Source organism: Babylonia areolata, chromosome 24 (assembly GCF_041734735.1).
Source record: "Babylonia areolata isolate BAREFJ2019XMU chromosome 24, ASM4173473v1, whole genome shotgun sequence".
Classification (NCBI taxonomy): domain Eukaryota; kingdom Metazoa; phylum Mollusca; class Gastropoda; order Neogastropoda; family Buccinidae; genus Babylonia; species Babylonia areolata.
The window spans coordinates 817309-843766 of NC_134899.1; the positions used below are offsets into that span (position 1 = coordinate 817309).

At 47.0% G+C, this 26458-nt stretch overlaps 1 protein-coding gene across 3 annotated transcripts in view; it reads left to right on the plus strand.

Annotated features, from left to right (window-relative positions):
- The window catches only part of LOC143299090 (ribose-phosphate pyrophosphokinase 2-like), a 79977-nt gene that overhangs the window by 13786 nt on the left and 39733 nt on the right, over positions 1 to 26458 (plus strand). For all 3 annotated transcript variants that reach the window (XM_076612216.1, XM_076612215.1, XM_076612217.1), the window contains exons 3-6: positions 1440 to 1538; positions 3802 to 3926; positions 9597 to 9770; positions 21191 to 21350. In XM_076612216.1, coding sequence (XP_076468331.1) covers positions 1440 to 1538; positions 3802 to 3926; positions 9597 to 9770; positions 21191 to 21350 — 558 coding nt within the window. The remainder of the gene's footprint in view (positions 1 to 1439; positions 1539 to 3801; positions 3927 to 9596; positions 9771 to 21190; positions 21351 to 26458) is intronic.

Sequence of the window (26458 nt, forward strand, 5' to 3'; positions counted from 1 at the left end):
CAGACTATTGAACGAGTACACAGAATGTAAGCACAATACATATGCAAGCCGCATATAACAAAATAAGGCCAAATGAAAACGCTTAATAGCCAAAAAAAGCGTTAGACGAGACAGAGCGAAAACCTGACAAGATGGCGTGGAGAGCCTTGGCCAGAGGAATGATTCAGCGCTTATAGCTGTTAGAGGCGTTTGATTGGCTAAGAGCGGGCCAGACTAAGAGGGGCGTCTTTTCACTGTTAGCCGCGCGAAATTTGGCCAAACAGAGCAAACCATAGGCCTAGTTTGCATCAGTTTGACATGGTAAGTATATGTAAACACCAAACATGGAGTATAATACAAACTCCTCCTATTGGTGTTAATTAATGATGGATTGAATGAGCACATTATCAAACCGCATATACCAAGTACGCGAGGTACGGAAAGTACACCAAGTATGCAGGGTACACCAGGTACACCTTACTATTTAGTCGCTCCATCAGGTAAAGCCCTTCAATGGTCTAAAGGTCACTGGGCTCTTTATAACCTTCTGATGCAGAGAAAGCGATGATTGATTCACAGCATGTGCTAGATTATAAATCGGGTAAACCATAAGCAGTACCATTGACCTATGCTGTGTCGTGATGATGTATTATGTAACACATGGTGACATGACTGTGACAGAGGGAAGGTGTGGGAGGGGGGGGGGGGCTATATTGGCCAACATGCTGTCATGATGATGTATTATGTAACACATGGTGACATGACTGTGACAGAGGGGAGGTGTGGGAGGGGGGGGGGGGGCTATATTGGCCAACATGCTGTCATGATGATGTATTATGTAACACATGGTGACATGACTGTGACGGGGGGGGGGGGGGGGCTATATTGGCCAACATGCTGTCATGATGATGTATTATGTAACACATGGTGACATGACTGTGACAGAGGGGAGGGGGGGGGGGGGGCTATATTGGCCAACATGCTGTCATGATGATGTATTATGTAACACATGGTGACATGACTGTGACAGAGGGGAGGTGTGGGAGGGGGGGGGGGCCTATATCGGCCAACATGCTGTCATGATGATGTATTATGTAACACATGGTGACATGACTGTGACAGGTGGGAGGGGGGGGGGGGCTATATTGGCCAACATGCTGTCATGATGATGTATTATGTAACACATGGTGACATGACTGTGACAGAGAGGAGGTGTGGGGGGGCGGGGGGGGCCTATATCGGCCAACATGCTGTCATGATGATGTATTATGTAACACATGGTGACATGACTGTGACAGAGGGGAGGTGTGGGGGGGGGGGGCTATATCGGCCAACATGCTGTCATGATGATGTATTATGTAACACATGGTGGCATGACTGTGACAGAGCCGGCCCCTATATCGGCCAACATGCTGTCATGATGATATATTATGTAACACATGGTGACATGACTGTGACAGAGCCGGGCCCCTATATCGGCCAAACTGGTGGCCAACATGCTGTCAGTGGCTGGCACCGACCACATCATCACCATGGACCTCCATGCCTCCCAGATCCAGGTCAGCTGCCTGTGTGTGTGTGTGTGTGTGTACTGTCAGAGTGGGGTGTGTTTGGTTGCTGTGTTGACCTGTACTGGTATGGCTGTGTGTGTGTGTGTGTGTGTGTGTGTGTACTGTCAGAGTGGGGTGTGTTTGGTTGCTGTGTTGACCTGTACTGGTATGGCTGTGTGTGTGTGTGTGTGTGTGTGTGTGTGTGTGTGTGTACTGTCAGAGTGGGGTGTGTTTGGTTGCTGTGTTGACCTGTACTGTTATGGCTGAGTGTGTGTGTGTGTGTGTGTGTGTGTGTGTTTGTATGTGTGTGTGTGTGTGTGTGTGTGTGTGTACTGTCAGAGTGGGGTGTGTTTGGTAGCAGTGTTGACCTGTACTGGCATGGCTGTGTGTGTGTGTGTGTGTGTGTGTGTGTACTGTCAGAGTGGGGTGTGTTTGGTAGCAGTGTTGACCTGTATTGGCACAGTTATGTGGACCTTGTGTGTGGTCCATCAGTCTGGCCTGCTGTTAATGATCCAGCTTCGGGGACTGAGGTCTAGATTAGGCATCTACTCTCATCTACTCTTTGTTTTTTAAGCAGATTTGGTGTGGTGAAACTGTTGGTGACTGTGTGAACTGTCTGTAGGCCTTGTTTGACATCCTTGTGGACAATGTGAATCATGGTGACTGTGTGAACTGTCTGTAAGACTTGTTTGACATCCTTGTGGACAATGTGAATCATGGTGACTGTGTGAACTGTCTGTAGGCCTTGTTTGACATCCTTGTGGACAATGTGAATCATGGTGACTGTGTGAACTGTCTGTAAGACTTGTTTGACATCCTTGTGGACAATGTGAATCATGGTGACTGTGTGAACTGTCTGTAGGCCTTGTTTGACATCCTTGTGGACAATGTGAATCATGGTGACTGTGTGAACTGTCTGTAGGCCTTGTTTGACATCCTTGTGGACAGTGTGAATCATGGTGACTGTGTGAACTGTCTGTAAGACTTGTTTGACATCCTTGTGGACAGTGTGAATCATGGTGACTGTGTGAACTGTCTGTAAGACTTGTTTGACATCCTTGTGGACAATGTGAATCATGGTGACTGTGTGAACTGTCTGTAAGACTTGTTTGACATCCTTGTGGACAATGTGAAATTTGGTGACTGTGTGAACTGTCTGTAAGACTTGTTTGACATCCTTGTGGACAGTGTGAATCATGGTGACTGTGTGAACTGTCTGTAGGCCTTGTTTGACATCCTTGTGGACAATGTGAATCATGGTGACTGTGAACTGTCTGTAAGACTTGTTTGACATCCTTGTGGACAGTGTGAATCATGGTGACTGTGTGAACTGTCTGTAAGACTTGTTTGACATCCTTGTGGACAATGTGAATCATGGTGACTGTGTGAACTGTCTGTAAGACTTGTTTGACATCCTTGTGGACAGTGTGAATCATGGTGACTGTGTGAACTGTCTGTAAGACTTGTTTGACATCCTTGTGGACAATGTGAATCATGGTGACTGTGTGAACTGTCTGTAAGACTTGTTTGACATCCTTGTGGACAATGTGAAATTTGGTGACTGTGTGAACTGTCTGTAAGACTTGCTTGACATCCTTGTGGACAATGTGAAACTTGGTGACTGTGTGAACTGTCTGTAGGCCTTGTTTGACATCCTTGTGGACAATGTGAAACTGTTGGTGACTGTGTGAACTGTCTGTAAGACTTGTTTGACATCCTTGTGGACAATGTGAAACTTAGTGACTGTGTGAAGTGTCTGTCCTCAGTGTTTCTTTGACATCTGTGTGGACAATGTGAAGTGTCTGTCCTCAGTGTTTCTTTGACATCTGTGTGGACAATGTGAAGTGTCTGTCCTCAGGGTTTCTTTGACATCCCTGTGGACAATGTGAAGTGTCTGTCCTCAGTGTTTCTTTGACATCTGTGTGGACAATGTGAAGTGTCTGTCCTCAGTGTTTCTTTGACATCTGTGTGGACAATGTGAAGTGTCTGTCCTCAGTGTTTCTTTGACATCCCTGTGGACAATGTGAAGTGTCTGTCCTCAGGGTTTCTTTGACATCTGTGTGGACAATGTGAAGTGTCTGTCCTCAGGGTTTCTTTGACATCCCTGTGGACAATGTGAAGTGTCTGTCCTCAGGGTTTCTTTGACATCCCTGTGGACAATGTGAAGTGTCTGTCCTCAGGGTTTCTTTGACATCCCTGTGGACGATGTGAAGTGTCTGTCCTCAGGGTTTCTTTGACATCCCTGTGGACGATGTGAAGTGTCTGTCCTCAGGGTTTCTTTGACATCCCTGTGGACAACTTGTATGCCGAGCCGGCTGTGCTGCTGTGGATCAGAGAGAACATCCCCGAGTGGCGGGACTGCTGCATTGTCTCCCCTGATGCTGGGGGCGCTAAAAGGTGGGTGCTGTGACTGTGCAGCAGTCAGAACAAAAACTGTGCCATGGTTATTTCCCCCTTTTTTTTTCTTCTTCTGCGTTCATGGAGTTTAGACGCACTGTGTGAGTTTCATCAAATGGGGCTATGTTTACTCATGCCATGAAGGTAGCCATACTGTGCTTTCAGGCAACATGGCAGTAACTAGGCATGGCATGGCTGGTTCACCATTCACTCAGAACTCTTACAAAGAGCAACCCTCTGTGATAAACTTCCTAATGTATTTAAAAAGAAGAAAAAAACTGAGATATTCTGAAAAGCACACAATGAAAACTTTTGCTGAAAATCTCAAAAAACAGAAAGATGATATGGGCAGTAAGAAAAGAATAAGTGGGAGTTGAAATTCTTGTAATACTTTGAACAGACCAATAAATTTATGCCCATGCATGTCTGATGGTGTTGGGTTGGTGTATTGTGTGTGTATAGAGTGATGGTGATCGGTTGGTATATTGTGTGTGTATAGAGTGATGCTGATCAGCTGGGGTGTGATGCATGGACAGGTACAATAATAGTCTCGGACAATAACATTGTCTGAGACAACAAAGTCCCGGACTACGCAGGGCATCGTTTTTGTATGCATAGACTGGGACTAGACCTCGGACAACGAAGTCTCGGACAACGAGGTTGGTAGTCTTAGACTTGCGGGGTCACGCTATTTTTAGACTGGGAAATCCCAAAGTTTTGCTACTTTCCTTTCACTGAGAGTTGCTTCCAGCCATATATCGTCGCAGTGTTTGGTAGATCCTTTTAAGCCGACTGTCCGATGTATAGAAGCGATGATTGTGCAACAAATCAGCAGTTGCTGAAGAGGCTGAAGAAGCCCAATTTCACGGAGAAGGAGACAGAAGTTTTGCTCGAGGAGATGCAGGTGGAAGCAGCTGTCATCATGAGCGTGTTTCAGAATGGAGTCACAAACAAGAAAAAACAAGAGGCGTGGGCCAAAATCACACGATGCGTAAATGCTGTAGGAGGCAATGCGAGGACTGTTGACCAAGTGAAGAAGAAATGGAAGGACTTGAAAAAGGCCGTAGTACAGAAGACACAGGACAAGACCCGTACAGGGGGAGGACCAAAGAGACCAGACCTTCCATTTGAAGACGTCATTCTTGCAATCATCGGTGGAAAAAATTCTGCTCTTATTACAGGAGTTGACGACAATAAGTCTCTCTCTCTCTCTCTCTCTCTCTCTCTCTCTCTCTCAGGCAGAGGGTTGGACTGACGTGGGGTTGGGGGAGAAGTGTGTGTGTGTGTGTGAATGTGTGTGTGTGTGTGTGTGTGTGTGTGTGTGTTGTGACGTACATGTAACTCAGAAGTTTTGGTCAATGATCCTGTCTCTGGCTGTTTTCCCAGCTGCTGTCCTTGTCCTCTCAGTCTGACGGGGGGCATTATCATCATCACTTGACGAGTCATCATCGTCAGAGCTGCTGCTGGAGGAGTCGGAATCTGATGAGTCTGGGGGTGGTGGAGGCAGTTTCAGGCGCCTGGCATAGTTGTGCAGCATGAAGCAGGCGACAATCACCCAGCAGGCTTTTCTGGGTCTCAGTCGGAGACCACATCGCAAGCAGTGCCACCGTTGCTTGGCAACACCCAGAGACCTCTCAACTGTGCAGCAGGTGGAGGAGTGGGCGAAATTGTACCTTCTCTGTTTGCGTGTCGCGGGATTAAGCATTGGGGTCATCAGCCATGTTCTCAACATATAGCCGCTGTCACCAAGAATGATCCCCTCAATGGGTTTCAGGTTTCCTTCAAATGCTCTGAAGAGGGGAGAGAGGCGAAGGATCCGTGCATCGTGAACGGACCCAGGCCACTGTGCCACAACACTCAAGAACACGAGATCGGCATCACACACCACCTGCACAAAGAAATTGAAAGCATCTATGCAATTTGCACGCCAATAATTTAATTTTAAAGTAATAAACAAAAAATACATGCACTTACTGAAAACATCGCTGACCATGGGAGACAAAACACAGACATGAAAGGAACAAACTGCTGAAAGATGGATACAATATTTCATCAAGCTACACTCAGGGGCTTGACAATATCGGTCGTTTGACTGCAGCTTCATCACAAAATCAACACGGCATCTAAAAACATAATAGGTCAGCTGTACCAGACTTAATAAAATCAAATAACCACTGACCTACCAGCAACATGATTGTTTTATATTTTTGTCAGTCAGTGACCGATAAGCAGCCCCCAACATGATCCCTGTACAAGTTTCGCTTCAAACAAAAAAAATATGACTGAACTGTGGTTTGACAGTTGTGAATGGGACCTCTGTTTTCCAACCTCCATTTTAGAATCTACGTTTTAAGATTTCTACATACACTGTCTCCATACAGTTTGCATGCATATTTGGTATTTAAGACCCCAGTGTGTGTACATTTAAGATCATAAAATAAGATTCCATTGCATCATTTCACACACACACACACACACACACACACACACACACACAAGTGGGGCTGGGTGAAAATGATGAAAATGTTCACTCACCTGCACGTTGATGGAGTGATAATTTTTCCGATTCACGTATTCGTATTCATTGACAGTAGGGGCTTGAATGCGAACTTGAGTGCCATCAATGCACGCAAACACGTTGGGGAAACCCTGCATACTGAAGAACTTCAGTTTCTGTTTGTCGGCTTCTTTCTGTGTGGGCATTCTGATGTGGGTATGGGACACAGCAGCCAAAGCATTTGTCACCCTTGTTATGGTGCGGCTGACGGTGCTTTGATCTACGCCGATTAGATCTCCCACGGTGTTTTGGAAGGTGCCTGTGGCGTAGAAGCGCAGGGTGAGCAAAACCTGCATCACAGGAGTGAGAGAACCCTTTCGCTTGGCCGGGTATTCTATGGCACCTTTCACCTCATCTGTCAAGAGAAGGATCGCTTGTCGGGTGAAACGAAACTTCTTGTGGATGTTGTGGTCGTTGTACACCTCTAATGGATGAGTCCGATCCCGAAATATTCTGTTTCGACGTATATTTTGCCGGTTTCGGTACCGCAGGAACACGATTGCCGCCATTTTGGTAACAGAGAAAGCCTGGGACTACCGGTTTAGACCTAGAAAATTCTAGGTCTAAATTTGGGGCTGTTTACACCCAGGTTTAGTACCGGGACAATTATAGTCCTGCTACATGCATAGCTTACATTTGGCTTTAGTCCCAGATAATCATATAGTCCCGGGACTATCCCTTTTGTACCGGTCCATGCATCACACCCCTGTTGTGTGTGCAGAGTGACAGTGATTGGTCAGTGTGATGTGTGCAGTGACAGTGATTCAGTGATTGGTCAGTGTGATGTGTTCAGTGACCGTGATTGGTCAGTGTGATGTGTGCAGTGACAGTGATTGGTCAGTGTGATGTGTGCAGTGACAGTGATTGGTCAGTGTGATGTGTGCAGTGACAGTGATTCAGTGATTGGTCAGTGTGATGTGTTCAGTGACCGTGATTGGTCAGTGTGATGTGTGCCGTGACAGTGATTGGTCAGTGTGATGTGTGCAGTGACAGTGATTGGTCAGTGTGATGTGTGCAGTGATTGGTCAGTGTGATGTGTGTAGTGATTGGTCAGTGTGATGTGTGCAGTGACCGTGATTGGTCAGTGTGATATGTGCAGTGACAGTGATTGGTCAGTGTGATGTGTGCAGTGATTGGTCAGTGTGATGTGTGCAGTGATTGGTCAGTGTGATGTGTGCAGTCACAGTGATTGGTCAGTGTGATGTGTGCAGTGACAGTGATTGGTCAGTGTGATGTGTGCAGTGACAGTGATTGGTCAGTGTGATGTGTGCAGTGATTGGTCAGTGTGATGTGTGTAGTGATTGGTCAGTGTGATGTGTGCAGTGATTGGTCAGTGTGATGTGTGCAGTGACAGTGATTGGTCAGTGTGATGTGTGCAGTGATTGGTCAGTGTGATGTGTGCAGTGACAGTGATTGGTCAGTGTGATGTGTGCAGTGACAGTGATTGGTCAGTGTGATGTGTGCAGTGACAGTGATTGGTCAGTGTGATGTGTGCAGTGATTGGTCAGTGTGATGTGTGCAGTGACAGTGATTGGTCAGTGTGATGTGTGCAGTGACTGATTGGTCAGTGTGATGTGTGCAGTGATTGGTCAGTGTGATGTGTGCAGTGACAGTGATTGGTCAGTGTGATGTGTGCAGTGATTGGTCAGTGTGATGTGTGCAGTGATTGGTCAGTGTGATGTGTGCAGTGACAGTGATTGGTCAGAATGGAATAGAATAGAATAGAATATATTTTATTGTCATGAAACCGTAAGGTTTATAAGACACAAGTGCAATGGTAAATGAATGAACGAATGAAAAACACACAATTAATCAATCAGTTAATGCAGTAAATTGCAGCAGCATTCATAAACAAATTTTCCCAATCTTGTTTGTATATATTCATCATCTGTTAGCATCACCTGACTGGGAATATGTCCTGTGTTATTCGAATTTTGAATATCCTTTAAAAATTGTTGCCTTAAGATTTTATATTTAATACAATGGTCAGTGTGATGTGTGCCGTGACAGTGATTGGTCAGTGTGATGTGTGCAGTGACAGTGATTCAGTGATTGGTCAGTGTGATGTGTGCAGTGACAGTGATTCAGTGATTGGTCAGTGTGATGTGTGCAGTGACAGTGATTGGTCAGTGTGATGTGTGCCGTGACAGTGATTGGTCAGTGTGATGTGTGCCGTGACAGTGATTGGTCAGTGTGATGTGTGCCGTGACAGTGATTGGTCAGTGTGATGTGTGCAGTGACAGTGATTGGTCAGTGTGATGTGTGCCGTGACAGTGATTGGTCAGTGTGATGTGTGCAGTGACAGTGATTGGTCAGTGTGATGTGTGCAGTGACAGTGATTCAGTGATTGGTCAGTGTGATGTGTGCAGTGACAGTGATTCAGTGATTGGTCAGTGTGATGTGTGCAGTGACAGTGATTGGTCAGTGTGATGTGTGCCGTGACAGTGATTGGTCAGTGTGATGTGTGCAGTGACAGTGATTGGTCAGTGTGATGTGTGCAGTGACAGTGATTGGTCAGTGTGAAATGTGCAGTGACAGTGATTGGTCAGTGTGATGTGTGCAGTGACAGTGATTGGTCAGTGTGATGTGTGCACAGTGATTGGTCAGTGTGATGTGTGCAGTGACAGTGATTGGTCAGTGTGATGTGTGCAGTGACAGTGATTGGCCTGTCAGTGTGATGTGTGTACAGTGATTGGTCAGTGTGATGTGTGCAGTGACAGTGATTGGTCAGTGTGATGTGTGCAGTGACAGTGATTGGTCAGTGTGATGTGTGCAGTGACAGTGATTGGCCTGTCAGTGTGATGTGTGCACAGTGATTGGTCAGTGTGATGTGTGCAGTGACAGTGATTGGTCAGTGTGATGTGTGCAGTGACAGTGATTGGTCAGTGTGATGTGTGCAGTGACAGTGATTGGCCTGTCAGTGTGATGTGTGTACAGTGATTGGTCAGTGTGATGTGTGCAGTGACAGTGATTGGTCAGTGTGATGTGTGCACAATGATTGGTCAGTGTGATGTGTGCAGTGACAATGATTGGTCAGTGTGATGTGTGCAGTGACAGTGATTGGTCAGTGTGATGTGTGCAGTGACAGTGATTGGTCAGTGTGATGTGTGCAGAGTGACGGCGATCGCTGACCGGCTGAACGTGGACTTTGCATTGATCCACAAGGAGAGGAAGAAGGCCAATGAAGTGGCCTCCATGGTGCTGGTGGGCGACGTCAGGGACCGCGTGGCCATCCTGGTCGATGACATGGCCGACACCTGTGGCACTGTCTGTCATGCTGCTGAAAAGTGAGGGGTGTGGGTGCTTGTAGCTCTGTCTGTGGGTGTTTGTAGCTCTGTCTGTGGGTGTTTGTGGCACTGTCTGTGGTGTTTGTGGCACTGTCTGTGGTGTTTGTGGCACTGTCTGTGGGTGTTTGTGGCACTGTCTGTGGTGTTTGTGGCACTGTCTGTGGGTGTTTGTGGCATTTGTGGCACTGTCTGTGGTGTTTGTGGCGCTGTCTGTGGGTGTTTGTGGCATTTGTGGCACTGTCTGTGGTGTTTGTGGCACTGTCTGTGGGTGTTTGTGGCACTGTCTGTGGTGTTTATGGCACTGTCTGTGGGTGTTTGTGGCATTTGTGGCACTGTCTGTGGTGTTTGTGGCACTGTCTGTGGGTGTTTGTGGCACTGTCTGTGGTGTTTGTGGCACTGTCTGTGGGTGTTTGTAGCTCTGTCTGTGGGTGTTTGTGGCACTGTCTGTGGGTGTTTGTAGCTCTGTCTGTGGTGTTTGTGGCACTGTCTGTGGGTGTTTGTAGCTCTGTCTGTGGGTGTTTGTGGCACTGTCTGTGGGTGTTTGTGACACTGTCTGTGGTGTTTGTGGCACTTTCTGTGGGTGTTTGTAGCTCTGTCTGTGGTGTTTGTGGCACTTTCTGTGGGTGTTTGTAGCTCGCTCTATGGGTGTTTGTGTTGTGGCACTGTCTGTGGGTGTTTGTAGCTCTGTCTGTGGTGTTTGTGGCACTGTCTGTGGGTGTTTGTAGCTCTGTCTGTGGTGTTTGTGGCACTGTCTGCGGGTGTTTGTGTTGTGGCACTGTCTGTGGGTGTTTGTAGCTCTGTCTGTGGTGTTTGTGGCACTTTCTGTGGGTGTTTGTAGCTCTGTCTGTGGTGTTTGTGGCACTTTCTGTGGGTGTTTGTGGCACTGTCTGTTTGTGTTGTGGCACTGTCTGTGGTGTTTGTGGCACTGTCTGTGGGTGTTTGTGGCTCTGTCTGTGGTGTTTGTAGCTCTGTCTGTGGTGTTTGTGGCACTGTCTGTGGGTGTTTGTAGCTCTGTCTGTGGGTGTTTGTAGCTCTGTCTGTGGTGTTTGTGGCACTGTCTGTGGGTGTTTGTAGCTCTGTCTGTGGGTGTTTGTAGCTCTGTCTGTGGTGTTTGTGGCACTGTCTGTGGGTGTTTGTGGCATTTGTGGCACTGTCTGTGGGTGTTTGTGGCATTTGTGGCACTGTCTGTGGGTGTTTGTGTTGTGGCACTGTCTGTGGTGTTTGTGGCACTGTCTGTGGGTGTTTGTGGCGCTGTCTGTGGGTGTTTGTGGCACTGTCTGTGGTGTTTATGGCACTGTCTGTGGTGTTTATGGGTGTTTATGGCACTGTCTGTGGTGTTTGTGGCGCTGTCTGTGGGTGTTTGTAGCTCGCTCTATGGGTGTTTGTGTTGTGGCACTGTCTGTGGGTGTATGTAGCTCTGTCTGTGGTGTTTGTGGCACTGTCTGTGGGTGTTTGTGTTGTGGCACTGTCTGTGGGTGTATGTAGCTCTGTCTGTGGTGTTTGTAGCTCTGTCTGTGGGTGTTTGTAGCTCTGTCTGTGGTGTTTGTGGCACTGTCTGTGGTGTTTATGGCACTGTCTGTGGGTGTTTGTGGCATTTGTGGCACTGTCTGTGGTGTTTGTGGCACTGTCTGTGGGTGTTTGTAGCTCTGTCTGTGGTGTTTGTGGCACTGTCTGTGGGTGTTTGTAGCTCTGTCTGTGGTGTTTGTGGCACTGTCTGTGGGTGTTTGTAGCTCTGTCTGTGGTGTTTGTGGCACTGTCTGTGGTGTTTATGGCACTGTCTGTGGGTGTTTGTGGCATTTGTGGCACTGTCTGTGGTGTTTGTGGCACTGTCTGTGGGTGTTTGTGTTATGGCACTGTCTGTGGTGTTTGTGTCACTGTCTGTGGGTGTTTGTGGCGCTGTCTGTGGGTGTTTGTGGCACTGTCTGTGGTGTTTGTGGCACTGTCTGTGGGTGTTTGTAGCTCTGTCTGTGGTGTTTGTGGCACTGTCTGCGGGTGTTTGTGTTGTGGCACTGCCTGTGGGTGTTTGTAGCTCTGTCTGTGGTGTTTGTGGCACTGTCTGTGGGTGTTTGTAGCTCTGTCTGTGGTGTTTGTGGCACTTTCTGTGGGTGTTTGTAGCTCTGTCTGTGGTGTTTGTGGCACTTTCTGTGGGTGTTTGTAGCTCGCTCTATGGGTGTTTGTGTTGTGGCACTGTCTGTGGGTGTATGTAGCTCTGTCTGTGGTGTTTGTGGCACTGTCTGTGGGTGTTTGTGTTGTGGCACTGTCTGTGGGTGTATGTAGCTCTGTCTGTGGTGTTTGTAGCTCTGTCTGTGGGTGTTTGTAGCTCTGTCTGTGGTGTTTGTGGCACTGTCTGTGGTGTTTATGGCACTGTCTGTGGGTGTTTGTGGCATTTGTGGAACTGTCTGTGGTGTTTGTGGCACTGTCTGTGGGTGTTTGTAGCTCTGTCTGTGGTGTTTGTGGCACTGTCTGTGGTGTTTATGGCACTGTCTGTGGGTATTTGTGGCACTGTCTGTGGGTGTTTGTAGCTCTGTCTGTGGGTGTTTGTAGCTCTGTCTGTGGTGTTTGTGGCACTGTCTGTGGTGTTTGTGGCTCTGTCTGTGGTGTTTGTGGCACTGTCTGTGGTGTTTGTGGCACTGTCTGTGGTGTTTGTGGCACTGTCTGTGGTGTTTGTGGCGCTGTCTGTGGGTGTTTGTGGCACTGTCTGTGGTGTTTGTGGCACTGTCTGTGGGTGTTTGTGGCGCTGTCTGTGGGTGTTTGTGGCACTGTCTGTGGTGTTTGTGGCACTGTCTGTGGTGTTTGTGGCGCTGTCTGTGGGTGTTTGTGGCATTTGTGGCACTGTCTGTGGTGTTTGTGGCACTGTCTGTGGGTGTTTGTAGCTCTGTCTGTGGTGTTTGTGGCACTGTCTGCGGGTGTTTGTGGCACTGTCTGCGGGTGTTTGTGTTGTGGCACTGCCTGTGGGTGTTTGTAGCTCTGTCTGTGGTGTTTGTGGCACTTTCTGTGGGTGTTTGTAGCTCTGTCTGTGGTGTTTGTGGCACTTTCTGTGGGTGTTTGTAGCTCGCTCTATGGGTGTTTGTGTTGTGGCACTGTCTGTGGGTGTATGTAGCTCTGTCTGTGGTGTTTGTGGCACTGTCTGTGGGTGTTTGTGTTGTGGCACTGTCTGTGGGTGTTTGTAGCTCTGTCTGTGGTGTTTGTGGCACTGTCTGTGGGTGTTTGTAGCTCTGTCTGTGGGTGTTTGTGGCACTGTCTGTGGTGTTTGTGGCACTGTCTGTGGTGTTTATGGCACTGTCTGTGGGTGTTTGTGGCATTTGTGGCACTGTCTGTGGTGTTTGTGGCACTGTCTGTGGGTGTTTGTAGCTCTGTCTGTGGTGTTTGTGGCACTGTCTGTGGTGTTTATGGCACTGTCTGTGGGTGTTTGTGGCATTTGTGGCACTGTCTGTGGTGTTTGTGGCACTGTCTGTGGGTGTTTGTGGCACTGTCTGTGGTGTTTGTGGCACTGTCTGTGGGTGTTTGTGGCGCTGTCTGTGGGTGTTTGTGGCACTGTCTGTGGTGTTTATGGCACTGTCTGTGGTGTTTGTGGCGCTGTCTGTGGGTGTTTGTGGCATTTGTGGCACTGTCTGTGGTGTTTGTGGCACTGTCTGTGGGTGTTTGTAGCTCTGTCTGTGGTGTTTGTGGCACTGTCTGTGGTGTTTATGGCACTGTCTGTGGGTGTTTGTGGCATTTGTGGCACTGTCTGTGGTGTTTGTGGCACTGTCTGTGGGTGTTTGTAGCTCTGTCTGTGGTGTTTGTGGCACTGTCTGTGGTGTTTATGGCACTGTCTGTGGGTGTTTGTGGCATTTGTGGCACTGTCTGTGGTGTTTGTGGCACTGTCTGTGGGTGTTTGTGGCACTGTCTGTGGTGTTTGTGGCACTGTCTGTGGGTGTTTGTAGCTCTGTCTGTGGGTGTTTGTGGCACTGTCTGTGGGTGTTTGTAGCTCTGTCTGTGGTGTTTGTGGGCACTGTCTGTGGGTGTTTTGTAGCTCTGTCTGTGGGTGTTTGTGGCACTGTCTGTGGGTGTTGTGACACTGTCTGTGGTGTTTGTGGCACTTTCTGTGGGTGTTTGTAGCTCTGTCTGTGGTGTTTGTGGCACTTTCTGTGGGTGTTTGTAGCTCGCTCTATGGGTGTTTGTGTTGTGGCACTGTCTGTGGGTGTTTGTAGCTCTGTCTGTGGTGTTTGTGGCACTGTCTGTGGGTGTTTGTAGCTCTGTCTGTGGTGTTTGTGGCACTGTCTGTGGGTGTTTGTAGCTCTGTCTGTGGTGTTTGTGGCACTGTCTGCGGTGTTTGTGACACTGTCTGTGGTGTTTGTGGCACTTTCTGTGGGTGTTTGTAGCTCTGTCTGTGGTGTTTGTGGCACTGTCTGTGGGTGTTTGTAGCTCTGTCTGTGGGTGTTTGTGGCACTGTCTGTGGGTGTTTGTAGCTCTGTCTGTGGTGTTTGTGGCACTTTCTGTGGGTGTTTGTAGCTCGCTCTATGGGTGTTTGTGTTGTGGCACTGTCTGTGGTGTTTGTGGCACTGTCTGTGGTGTTTGTGACACTGTCTGTGGTGTTTGTGGCACTTTCTGTGGGTGTTTGTAGCTCTGTCTGTGGTGTTTGTGGCACTTTCTGTGGGTGTTTGTAGCTCGCTCTATGGGTGTTTGTGTTGTGGCACTGTCTGTGGGTGTTTGTAGCTCTGTCTGTGGTGTTTGTGGCACTGTCTGCGGGTGTTTGTGTTGTGGCACTGTCTGTGGGTGTATGTAGCTCTGTCTGTGGTGTTTGTGGCACTTTCTGTGGGTGTTTGTAGCTCTGTCTGTGGGTGTTTGTGGCACTGTCTGTTTGTGTTGTGGCACTGTCTGTGGGTGTTTGTAGCTCTGTCTGTGGTGTTTGTGGCACTGTCTGCGGGTGTTTGTGTTGTGGCACTGTCTGTGGGTGTTTGTAGCTCTGTCTGTGGTGTTTGTGGCACTTTCTGTGGGTGTTTGTAGCTCGCTCTATGGGTGTTTGTGTTGTGGCACTGTCTGTGGGTGTTTGTAGCTCTGTCTGTGGTGTTTGTGGCACTGTCTGCGGGTGTTTGTAGCACTGTCTGTGGTGTTTGTAGCTCTGTCTGTGGTGTTTGTGGCACTGTCTGCGGGTGTTTGTGTTGTGGCACTGTCTGTGGGTGTTTGTAGCTCTGTCTGTGGTGTTTGTGGCACTTTCTGTGGGTGTTTGTAGCTCGCTCTATGGGTGTTTGTGTTGTGGCACTGTCTGTGGGTGTATGTAGCTCTGTCTGTGGTGTTTGTGGCACTGTCTGTGGGTGTTTGTGTTGTGGCACTGTCTGTGGGTGTATGTAGCTCTGTCTGTGGTGTTTGTAGCTCTGTCTGTGGGTGTTTGTAGCTCTGTCTGTGGTGTTTGTGGCACTGTCTGTGGTGTTTATGGCACTGTCTGTGGGTGTTTGTGGCATTTGTGGCACTGTCTGTGGTGTTTGTGGCACTGTCTGTGGGTGTTTGTGGCACTGTCTGTGGTGTTTGTGGCACTGTCTGTGGGTGTTTGTAGCTCTGTCTGTGGTGTTTGTGGCACTGTCTGTGGGTGTTTGTAGCTCTGTCTGTGGTGTTTGTGGCACTGTCTGTGGTGTTTGTAGCTCTGTCTGTGGGTGTTTGTAGCTCTGTCTGTGGTGTTTGTGGCACTGTCTGTGGTGTTTATGGCACTGTCTGTGGGTGTTTGTAGCATTTGTGGCACTGTCTGTGGTGTTTGTGGCACTGTCTGTGGGTGTTTGTGTTGTGGCACTGTCTGTGGTGTTTGTGTCACTGTCTGTGGGTGTTTGTGGCGCTGTCTGTGGGTGTTTGTGGCACTGTCTGTGGTGTTTATGGCACTGTCTGTGGTGTTTGTGGCGCTGTCTGTGGGTGTTTGTGGCATTTGTGGCACTGTCTGTGGTGTTTGTGGCACTGTCTGTGGGTGTTTGTAGCTCTGTCTGTGGTGTTTGTGGCACTGTCTGCGGGTGTTTGTGTTGTGGCACTGCCTGTGGGTGTTTGTAGCTCTGTCTGTGGTGTTTGTGGCACTTTCTGTGGGTGTTTGTAGCTCGCTCTATGGGTGTTTGTGTTGTGGCACTGTCTGTGGGTGTATGTAGCTCTGTCTGTGGTGTTTGTGGCACTGTCTGTGGGTGTTTGTGTTGTGGCACTGTCTGTGGGTGTATGTAGCTCTGTCTGTGGTGTTTGTAGCTCTGTCTGTGGGTGTTTGTAGCTCTGTCTGTGGTGTTTGTGGCACTGTCTGTGGTGTTTATGGCACTGTCTGTGGGTGTTTGTGGCATTTGTGGCACTGTCTGTGGTGTTTGTAGCTCGCTCTATGGGTGTTTGTGTTGTGGCACTGTCTGTGGGTGTATGTAGCTCTGTCTGTGGTGTTTGTAGCTCTGTCTGTGGGTGTTTGTAGCTCTGTCTGTGGTGTTTGTGGCACTGTCTGTGGTGTTTATGGCACTGTCTGTGGGTGTTTGTGGCATTTGTGGCACTTTCTGTGGGTGTTTGTAGCTCGCTCTATGGGTGTTTGTGTTGTGGCACTGTCTGTGGGTGTATGTAGCTCTGTCTGTGGTGTTTGTGGCACTGTCTGTGGGTGTTTGTGTTGTGGCACTGTCTGTGGGTGTATGTAGCTCTGTCTGTGGTGTTTGTAGCTCTGTCTGTGGGTGTTTGTAGCTCTGTCTGTGGTGTTTGTGGCACTGTCTGTGGTGTTTATGGCACTGTCTGTGGGTATTTGTGGCACTGTCTGTGGGTGTTTGTGGCACTGTCTGTGGTGTTTGTGGCACTGTCTGTGGGTGTTTGTGGCACTGTCTGTGGTGTTTGTGGCGCTGTCTGTGGGTGTTTGTGGCATTTGTGGCACTGTCTGTGGTGTTTGTGGCACTGTCTGTGGGTGTTTGTAGCTCTGTCTGTGGTGTTTGTGGCACTGTCTGCGGGTGTTTGTGTTGTGGCACTGCCTGTGGGTGTTTGTAGCTCTGTCTGTGGTGTTTGTGGCACTTTCTGTGGGTGTTTGTAGCTCTGTCTGTGGTGTTTGTGGCACTTTCTGTGGGTGTTTGTAGCTCGCTCTATGGGTGTTTGTGTTGTGGCACTGTCTGTGGGTGTATGTAGCTCTGTCTGTGGTGTTTGTGGCACTGTCTGTGGGTGTTTGTGTTGTGGCACTGTCTGTGGGTGTTTGTAGCTCTGTCTGTGGTGTTTGTGGCACTGTCTGTGGTGTTTATGGCACTGTCTGTGGGTGTTTGTGGCATTTGTGGCACTGTCTGTGGTGTTTGTGGCACTGTCTGTGGGTGTTTGTAGCTCTGTCTGTGGTGTTTGTGGCACTGTCTGTGGTGTTTATGGCATTGTCTGTGGGTGTTTGTGGCATTTGTGGCACTGTCTGTGGTGTTTGTGGCACTGTCTGTGGGTGTTTGTGGCACTGTCTGTGGTGTTTGTGGCACTGTCTGTGGGTGTTTGTGGCGCTGTCTGTGGGTGTTTGTGGCACTGTCTGTGGTGTTTATGGCACTGTCTGTGGTGTTTGTGGCGCTGTCTGTGGGTGTTTGTGGCACTGTCTGTGGGTGTTTGTGGCATTTGTGGCACTGTCTGTGGCATTTGTGGCACTGTCTGTGGTGTTTGTGGCACTGTCTGTGGGTGTTTGTAGCTCTGTCTGTGGTGTTTGTGGCACTGTCTGTGGTGTTTATGGCACTGTCTGTGGGTGTTTGTGGCATTTGTGGCACTGTCTGTGGTGTTTGTGGCACTGTCTGTGGTGTTTGTGGCACTGTCTGTGGGTGTTTGTAGCTCTGTCTGTGGTGTTTGTGGCACTGTCTGTGGGTGTTTGTAGCTCTGTCTGTGGGTGTTTGTGGCACTGTCTGTGGGTGTTTGTAGCTCTGTCTGTGGTGTTTGTGGCACTGTCTGTGGGTGTTTGTAGCTCTGTCTGTGGGTGTTTGTGGCACTGTCTGTTTGTGTTGTGGCACTGTCTGTGGGTGTTTGTAGCTCTGTCTGTGGTGTTTGTGGCACTGTCTGTGGTGTTTGTGTTGTGGCACTGTCTGTGGGTGTTTGTGTTGTGGCACTGTCTGTGGGTGTTTGTAGCTCTGTCTGTGGTGTTTGTGGCACTTTCTGTGGGTGTTTGTAGCTCGCTCTATGGGTGTTTGTGTTGTGGCACTGTCTGTGGGTGTTTGTAGCACTGTCTGTGGTGTTTGTGGCACTGTCTGTGGGTGTTTGTAGCTCTGTCTGTGGTGTTTGTGGCACTGTCTGCGGGTGTTTGTGTTGTGGCACTGTCTGTGGGTGTTTGTAGCTCTGTCTGTGGTGTTTGTGGCACTGTCTGTGGGTGTTTGTAGCTCTGTCTGTGGTGTTTGTGGCACTGTCTGCGGGTGTTTGTGTTGTGGCACTGCCTGTGGGTGTTTGTAGCTCTGTCTGTGGTGTTTGTGGCACTTTCTGTGGGTGTTTGTAGCTCTGTCTGTGGTGTTTGTGGCACTTTCTGTGGGTGTTTGTAGCTCGCTCTATGGGTGTTTGTGTTGTGGCACTGTCTGTGGGTGTATGTAGCTCTGTCTGTGGTGTTTGTGGCACTGTCTGTGGGTGTTTGTGTTGTGGCACTGTCTGTGGGTGTTTGTGGCACTGTCTGTGGGTGTTTGTGTTGTGGCACTGTCTGTGGGTGTTTGTAGCTCTGTCTGTGGTGTTTGTGGCACTGTCTGTGGGTGTTTGTGTTGTGGCACTGTCTGTGGGTGTATGTAGCTCTGTCTGTGGTGTTTGTAGCTCTGTCTGTGGTGTTTGTGGCACTGTCTGTGGGTGTTTGTGTTGTGGCACTGTCTGTGGGTGTTTGTGGCACTGTCTGTGGGTGTTTGTGTTGTGGCACTGTCTGTGGGTGTTTGTAGCTCTGTCTGTGGTGTTTGTAGCACTGTCTGTGGGTTTTTGTGTTGTGGCACTGTCTGTGGGTGTTTGTAGCTCTGTCTGTGGTGTTTGTGGCGCTGTCTGTGGGTGTTTGTGTTGTGGCACTGTCTGTGGGTGTTTGTAGCTCTGTCTGTGGTGTTTGTGGCACTGTCTGTGGGTGTTTGTAGCTCTGTCTGTGGTGTTTGTGGCACTGTCTCGTCACTTGTGGGGAAAGTAGACACAGTAATGTCAGTCATGGGGAAATTAGACACAGTACACACAGTAATGTCAGTCATGGGGAAAGTAGACACAGTAACATCAGTCATGGGGAAAGTAGACACAGTACACACAGTAACATCAGTCATGGGGGAAAGTAGACACAGTACACACAGTGACATCAGTCACGGGGAAAGTAGACACAGTACACACAGTAACATCAGTCACGGGGAAAGTAGACAGTACACACAGTAACATCAGTCATGGGGAAAGTAGACACAGTACACACAGTGACATCAGTCACGGGGAAAGTAGACACAGTACACACAGTAACATCAGTCACGGGGAAAGTAGACAGTACACACAGTAACATCAGTCATGGGGAAAGTAGACACAGTACACACAGTGACATCAGTCATGGGGAAAGTAGACACAGTACACACAGTAACATCAGTCATGGGGGAAAGTAGACACAGTACACACAGTAACATCAGTCATGGGGAAAGTAGACTTAGTACACAGTAATGTCAGTCATGGGGAAAGTAGACACAGTACACACAGTGACATCAGTCATGGGGAAAGTAGACACAGTACACACAGTGACATCAGTCATGGGGAAAGTAGACACAGTACACACAGTGACATCAGTCATGGGGAAAGTAGACACAGTACACACAGTGACATCAGTCATGGGGAAAGTAGACACAGTACACACAGTGACATCAGTCATGGGGAAAGTAGACACAGTACACACAGTGACATCAGTCATGGGGAAAGTAGACACAGTACACACAGTGACATCAGTCATGGGGAAAGTAGACACAGTACACACAGTGACATCAGTCATGGGGAAAGTAGACACAGTACACACAGTGACATCAGTCACGGGGAAAGTAGACACAGTACACACAGTAACATCAGTCATGGGGAAAGTAGACACAGTACACACAGTAACATCAGTCACGGGGAAAGTAGACACAGTACACACAGTAACATCAGTCATGGGGAAAGTAGACACAGTACACACAGTAACATCAGTCATGGGGAAAGTAGACACAGTACACACAGTGACATCAGTCATGGGGAAAGTAGACACAGTACACACAGTAACATCAGTCATGGGGAAAGTAGACACAGTACACACAGTAACATCAGTCATGGGGGAAAGTAGACACAGTACACACAGTAACATCAGTCATGGGGAAAGTAGACTTAGTACAGAGTAACGTCAGTCATGGGGAAAGTAGACACAGTACACACAGTAACATCAGTCATGTTCCTGCTGACTACTGTTCAGGGTCTACTGTGATTGTAGTCCTGAAGTTGGTTGATTGTTTTCTGTGTTTTTTTCTTTGGATCTTTGGCGTCTGATTCCTCTTGTTTTCCCTCCCTCCAGCTTTCTGCATGACTCCTTTCCTTCCCCTTGTTTTCTTCACTACACTTGTAAGCACATTTGGTGATGTTGTTGGCCCTTATCACAACACTGATGCTATTTATTGATGATGATGTGTTGAGGCTGGAGCCAAGGAGGTGTATGCCATCTGCACTCAGCATGATGATGATGATGTTGACGATGATGATGATGATGATGTTCAGGCTAGAGCCAAGGAGGTGTATGCCATCTGCACTCAGCATGATGATGATGATGATGACGATGATGATGATGATGATGTTCAGGCTAGAGCCAAGGAGGTGTATGCCATCTGCACTCAGCATGATGATGATGATGATGACGATGATGATGATGTTCAGGCTAGAGCCAAGGAGGTGTATGCCATCTGCACTCAGCATGATGATGATGATGATGACGATGATGATGATGATGTTCAGGCTAGAGCCAAGGAGGTGTATGCCATCTGCACTCAGCATGATGATGATGATGACGATGATGATGATGTTCAGGCTAGAGCCAAGGAGGTGTATGCCATCTGCACTCAGCATGATGATGATGATGATGATGATGATGATGTTCAGGCTAGAGCCAAGGAGGTGTATGCCATCTGCACTCAGCATGATGATGATGATGATGATGATGACGATGATGATGATGTTCAGGCTAGAGCCAAGGAGGTGTATGCCATCTGCACTCAGCATGATGATGATGACGATGATGATGATGATGATGTTCAGGCTAGAGCCAAGGAGGTGTATGCCATCTGCACACAGCATGATGATGATGATGATGACGATGATGATGATGATGATGTTCAGGCTAGAGCCAAGGAGGTGTATGCCATCTGCACACACAGCACGATGATAATGATGTTGATGATGATGATGTGTTGAGGCTGATGGAGGCTGGAGCCAAGGAGGTGTATGCCATCTGCACACACAACACTATGCTGTTTATTGATGATGATGATGATGATGATGATGATTATCAGGCTGATGGAGGCTGGAGCCAAGAAAGTGTATGCCATCTGCACACACGGCATCCTGTCAGGGCCGGCCATCCAGCGCATCAACAACTCGGCCTTTGAGGCTATGGTGGTGACCAACACCATCCCCCAGCACGACAACATGAAGAACGCTCCCAAGATTAAGGTCAGTCAGTGGGGTGTGTGGCCTGTCCTGGTGTCCGGGGTCTGGGGTGGCTGTGGTTTGTTGGTTGGTTGGTTAGCTTTTGTTCTGTTTTTGTTTTCCACATTTTATTTGAGGAATAATGATTCAGTAGAGGAAAATGTAACACATTTTGCTGTGCTGAAGTGGTTTGTGTCAGATTTACGGCAAGGGGGCAAGTGGGTTTGAACCCCATCCAACACACAGCTGTGGGATTGACCAGCTCTGGTGCCAGGTTCCTGTCAGGTGACTGTGATAGTGATGGTTGTCAGGGTCTGAAGGTGATAGTGATGGTTGTCATGGTCTGAAGGTGATGGTGACTGTGATAGTGATGGGTGTTGTGGGTCTGAAGGTGATGGTGATAGTGATGGGTGTTGTGGGTCTGAAGGTGATAGTGATGGGTGTTGTGGGTCTGAAGGTGATGGTGATAGTGATGGGTGTTGTGGGTCTGAAGGTGATAGTGATAGTGATGGGTGTTGTGGGTCTGAAGGTGATGGTGATAGTGATGGTTGTCATGGTCTGAAGGTGATGGTGACTGTGATAGTGATGGGTGTTGTGGGTCTGAAGGTAATGGTGACTGTGATAGTGATGGTTGTCATGGTCTGAAGGTGATGGTGACTGTGATAGTGATGGGTGTTGTGGGTCTGAAGGTGATGGTGATAGTGATGGGTGTTGTGGGTCTGAAGGTGACTGTGATAGTGATGGTTGTCAGGGTCTGAAGGTGATAGTGATGGTTGTCATGGTCTGAAGGTGATGGTGACTGTGATAGTGATGGGTGTTGTGGGTCTGAAGGTGATGGTGACTGTGATAGTGATGGGTGTTGTGGGTCTGAAGGTAATGGTGACTGTGATAGTGATGGTTGTCATGGTCTGAAGGTGATGGTGACTGTGATAGTGATGGGTGTTGTGGGTCTGAAGGTGATGGTGACTGTGATAGTGATGGTTGTCATGGTCTGAAGGTGATGGTGACTGTGATAGTGATGGGTGTTGTGGGTCTGAAGGTAATGGTGACTGTGATAGTGATGGTTGTCATGGTCTGAAGGTGATGGTGACTGTGATAGTGATGGGTGTTGTGGGTCTGAAGGTAATGGTGACTGTGGTAGTGATGGTTGTCATGGTCTGAAGGTGATGGTGACTGTGATAGTGATGGGTGTTGTGGGTCTGAAGGTAATGGTGACTGTGATAGTGATGGGTGTTGTGGGTCTGAAGGTGATGGTGACTGTGATAGTGATGGGTGTTGTGGGTCTGAAGGTGATGGTGACTGTGATAGTGATGGTTGTCATGGTCTGAAGGTGATGGTGACTGTGATAGTGATGAGTGTTGTGGGTCTGAAGGTGATGGTGACTGTGATAGTGATGGTTGTCATGGTCTGAAGGTGATGGTGACTGTGATAGTGATGGTTGTCATGGTCTGAAGGTGATGGTGACTGTGATAGTGATGGGTGTTGTGGGTCTGAAGGTGATGGTGACTGTGATAGTGATGGGTGTTGTGGGTCTGAAGGAAGGAGTGAAAGTGTAGGATGGGGATACATAGAAAAGAAGAAAAGACTTGGCCAGTTATTGACGATAACAAAGCTAATGAATATTGCACAGAAAGGAAAGACCACAAGACTTGGCCAGTTATTGACGATAACAAAGTTAATGAATATTGCACAGAAAGGAAAGACCACAAGACCTGGCCAGTTATTGACGATAACAAAGTTAATGAATATTGCACAGAAAGGAAAGACCACAAGACTTGGCCAGTTATTGATGATAACAAAGTTAATGAATATTGCACAGAAAGGAAAGACCACAAGACTTGGCCAGTTATTGATGATAACAAAGTTAATGAATATTGCACAGAAAGGAAAGACCACAAGACTTGGCCAGTTATTGATGATAACAAAGTTAATGAATATTGCACAGAAAGGAAAGACCACAAGACTTGGCCAGTTATTGATGATAACAAAGTTAATGAATATTGCACAGTCACTGCTGCACAGCTAGTCTATTGCTTGCTTCTGTTTTTGTGGTTTTGTTTTTCTGTCCTTAGGGGTTTGGGTTCATTATATTTTTCTCTGTTTTGTCTTGTTTTGTTTAGGGATTTGGGTTTATTATGTTTTTATCCTATTAAAATGACCTTGATACTAATCATTGAAGTTACTTAGATTTGTTGTTTTTTGCACCAGTAACTTGGCCCCCTGCATCTTTTTATGCAAAATATAGAAGACTAGCATTATTCCTGCATGTTTTGTAACGTGTTAATCACACTGTATGTGTATGTTTGTGTGTGTGTGTGTGTGTGTGTGTGAGAGAGAGAGAGAGAGAGAGAGAGAGATATGCTTTAACAGAACTACTATACATTAAGTAGGAGTATGATCATGAACTACTGGTAGCTTGGAAAGTGTATGGACTAGGAGTGAAGATATTCTATGATCATCAACTACTGGTAGCTTGGAAAGTGTACGGACTAGGAGTGAAGATATGCTATGATCATCAGTTACTGGTAGCTTGGAAAGTGTATGGACTAGGAGTGAAGATATGCTATGATCATCAGTTACTGGTAGCTTGGAATGTGTATGGACTAGGAGTGAAGATATGCTATGATCATCAGTTACTGGTAGCTTGGAATGTGTATGGACTAGGAGTGAAGATATGCTATGATCATCAATTACTGGTAGCTTGGAATGTGTATGGACTAGGAGTGAAGATATGCTATGATCATCAGTTACTGGTAGCTTGGAAACTATGGACCAGGAGTGAAGATATGGTATGATCTCTGGTAGTTTGAAAACTGAATGAACTAGGAGTGAAGATCTGCAATGATCTCTGGTAGTTTGAAAACTGAATGGACTAGGAGTGAAGATCTGCAATGATCTCTGGTAGTTTGAAAACTGAATGGACTAGGAGTGAAGATCTCTGGTAGTTTGAAAACTGAATGGACTAGGAGTGAAGATCTGCAATGATCTCTGGTAGTTTGAAAACTGAATGGACTAGGAGTGAAGATATAGTATGATCTCTGGTAGTTTGAAAACTGAATGGACTAGGAGTGAAGATCTGCAATGATCTCTGGTAGTTTGAAAACTGAATGGACTAGGAGTGAAGATCTGCAATGATCTCTGGTAGTTTGAAAACTGAATGGACCAGGAGTGAAGATCTGCAATGATCTCTGGTAGTTTGAAAACTGAATGGACTAGGAGTGAAGATATAGTATGATCTCTGGTAGTTTGAAAACTGAATGGACTAGGAGTGAAGATCTGCAGTGATCTCTGGTAGTTTGAAAACTGAATGGACTAGGAGTGAAGATCTGCAATGATCTCTGGTAGTTTGAAAACTGAATGGACTAGGAGTGAAGATATAGTATGATCTCTGGTAGTTTGAAAACTGAATGGACTAGGAGTGAAGATATAGTATGATCTCTGGTAGTTTGAAAAATGAATGGACTAGGAGTGAAGATCTGCAATGATCTCTGGTAGTTTGAAAACTGAATGGACTAGGAGTGAAGATCTGCAATGATCTCTGGTAGTTTGAAAACTGAATGGACTAGGAGTGAAGATATGCTATGATCTCTGGTAGTTTGAAAACTGAATGGACTAGGAGTGAAGATATGCTATGATCCAAAGTGCTGGGAAACCTGTGGCTTGTTGGTTAAGAAATGAGGTGATGTGAAGGAATAAAGTCGTGATGTGTGAAGGAATAAAGACGTGATGTGACTGAACAGACATGATGTGTGAAGGAATAAAGACATAATGTGTGAAGGAATAAAGACGTGATGTGTGAAGGAATAAAGACATGATGTGAATGGATAAAGACGTGATGTGTAAAGGAATAAAGACGTGATGTGTGAAGGAACAAAGACATGATGTGAATGGATAAAGACGTGATGTGTGAAGGAATAAAGACGTGATGTGTGAAGGAATAAAGACATGATGTGAAGGAATAAAGATGTGATGTGTGAAGGATTAAAGACGTGATGTGTGAAGGAATAAAGACATGATGTGAAGGAATAAAGATGTGATGTGTGAAGGAATAAAGACGTGATGTGTGAAGGAATAAAGACATGATGTGAAGGAATAAAGACGTGATGTGTGAAGGATTAAAGACGTGATGTATGAAGGAATAAAGAGGTGATGTGTGAAGGAATAAAGACATGATGTGTGAAGGAATAAAGATGTGATGTGTGAAGGAATAAAGACAGGATGTGAAGGAATAAAGACGTGATGTGTGAAGGAATAAAGACGTGATGTGTGAAGGATTAAAGACGTGATGTATGAAGGAATAAAGACGTGATGTGAAGGAATAAAGACAGTATGTGTGAAGGAATAAAGATGTGATGTGTGAAGGAACAAAGACAGTATGTGTGAAGGAATAAAGACATGATGTGTGAAGGAATAAAGACGTGATGTGTGAAGAAATAAAGACATGATGTGTGAAGGAATAAAGACAGGATGTGAAGGAATAAAGACATGATGTGTGAAGGAATAAAGACAGGATGTGAAGGAAGGAATAAAGACGTGATGTGTGAAGGAATAAAGAAATGATGTGAAGGAAGGAATAAAGACGTGATGTGTGAAGGAATAAAGACAGGATGTGTGAAGGAATAAAGACAGGATGTGTGAAAGAATAAAGACAGGATGTGAAGGAAGGAATAAAGACGTGATGTGTGAAGGAATAAAGACAGGATGTGAAGGAATAAAGACAGGATGTGTGAAAGAATAAAGACAGGATGTGAAGGAATAAAGACAGGATGTGTGAAGGAATAAAGACAGGATGTGTGAAGGAATAAAGACAGGATGTGTGAAGGAATAAAGACATGGTGTGAAGGAATAAAGACAGGATGTGAAGGAAGGAATAAAGACAGGATGTGTGAAGGAATAAAGACAGGATGTGAAGGAAGGAATAAAGACAGGATGTGTGAAGGAATAAAGACGTGATGTATGAAAGAATAAAGACAGGATGTGTGAAGGAATAAAGACGTGATGTGTGAAGAAATAAAGACATGATGTGTGAAGGAATAAAGACAGGATGTATGAAAGAATAAAGACAGGATGTGAAGGAATAAAGACAGGATGTGAAGGAATAAAGACATGATGTGTGAAGGAATAAAGACGTG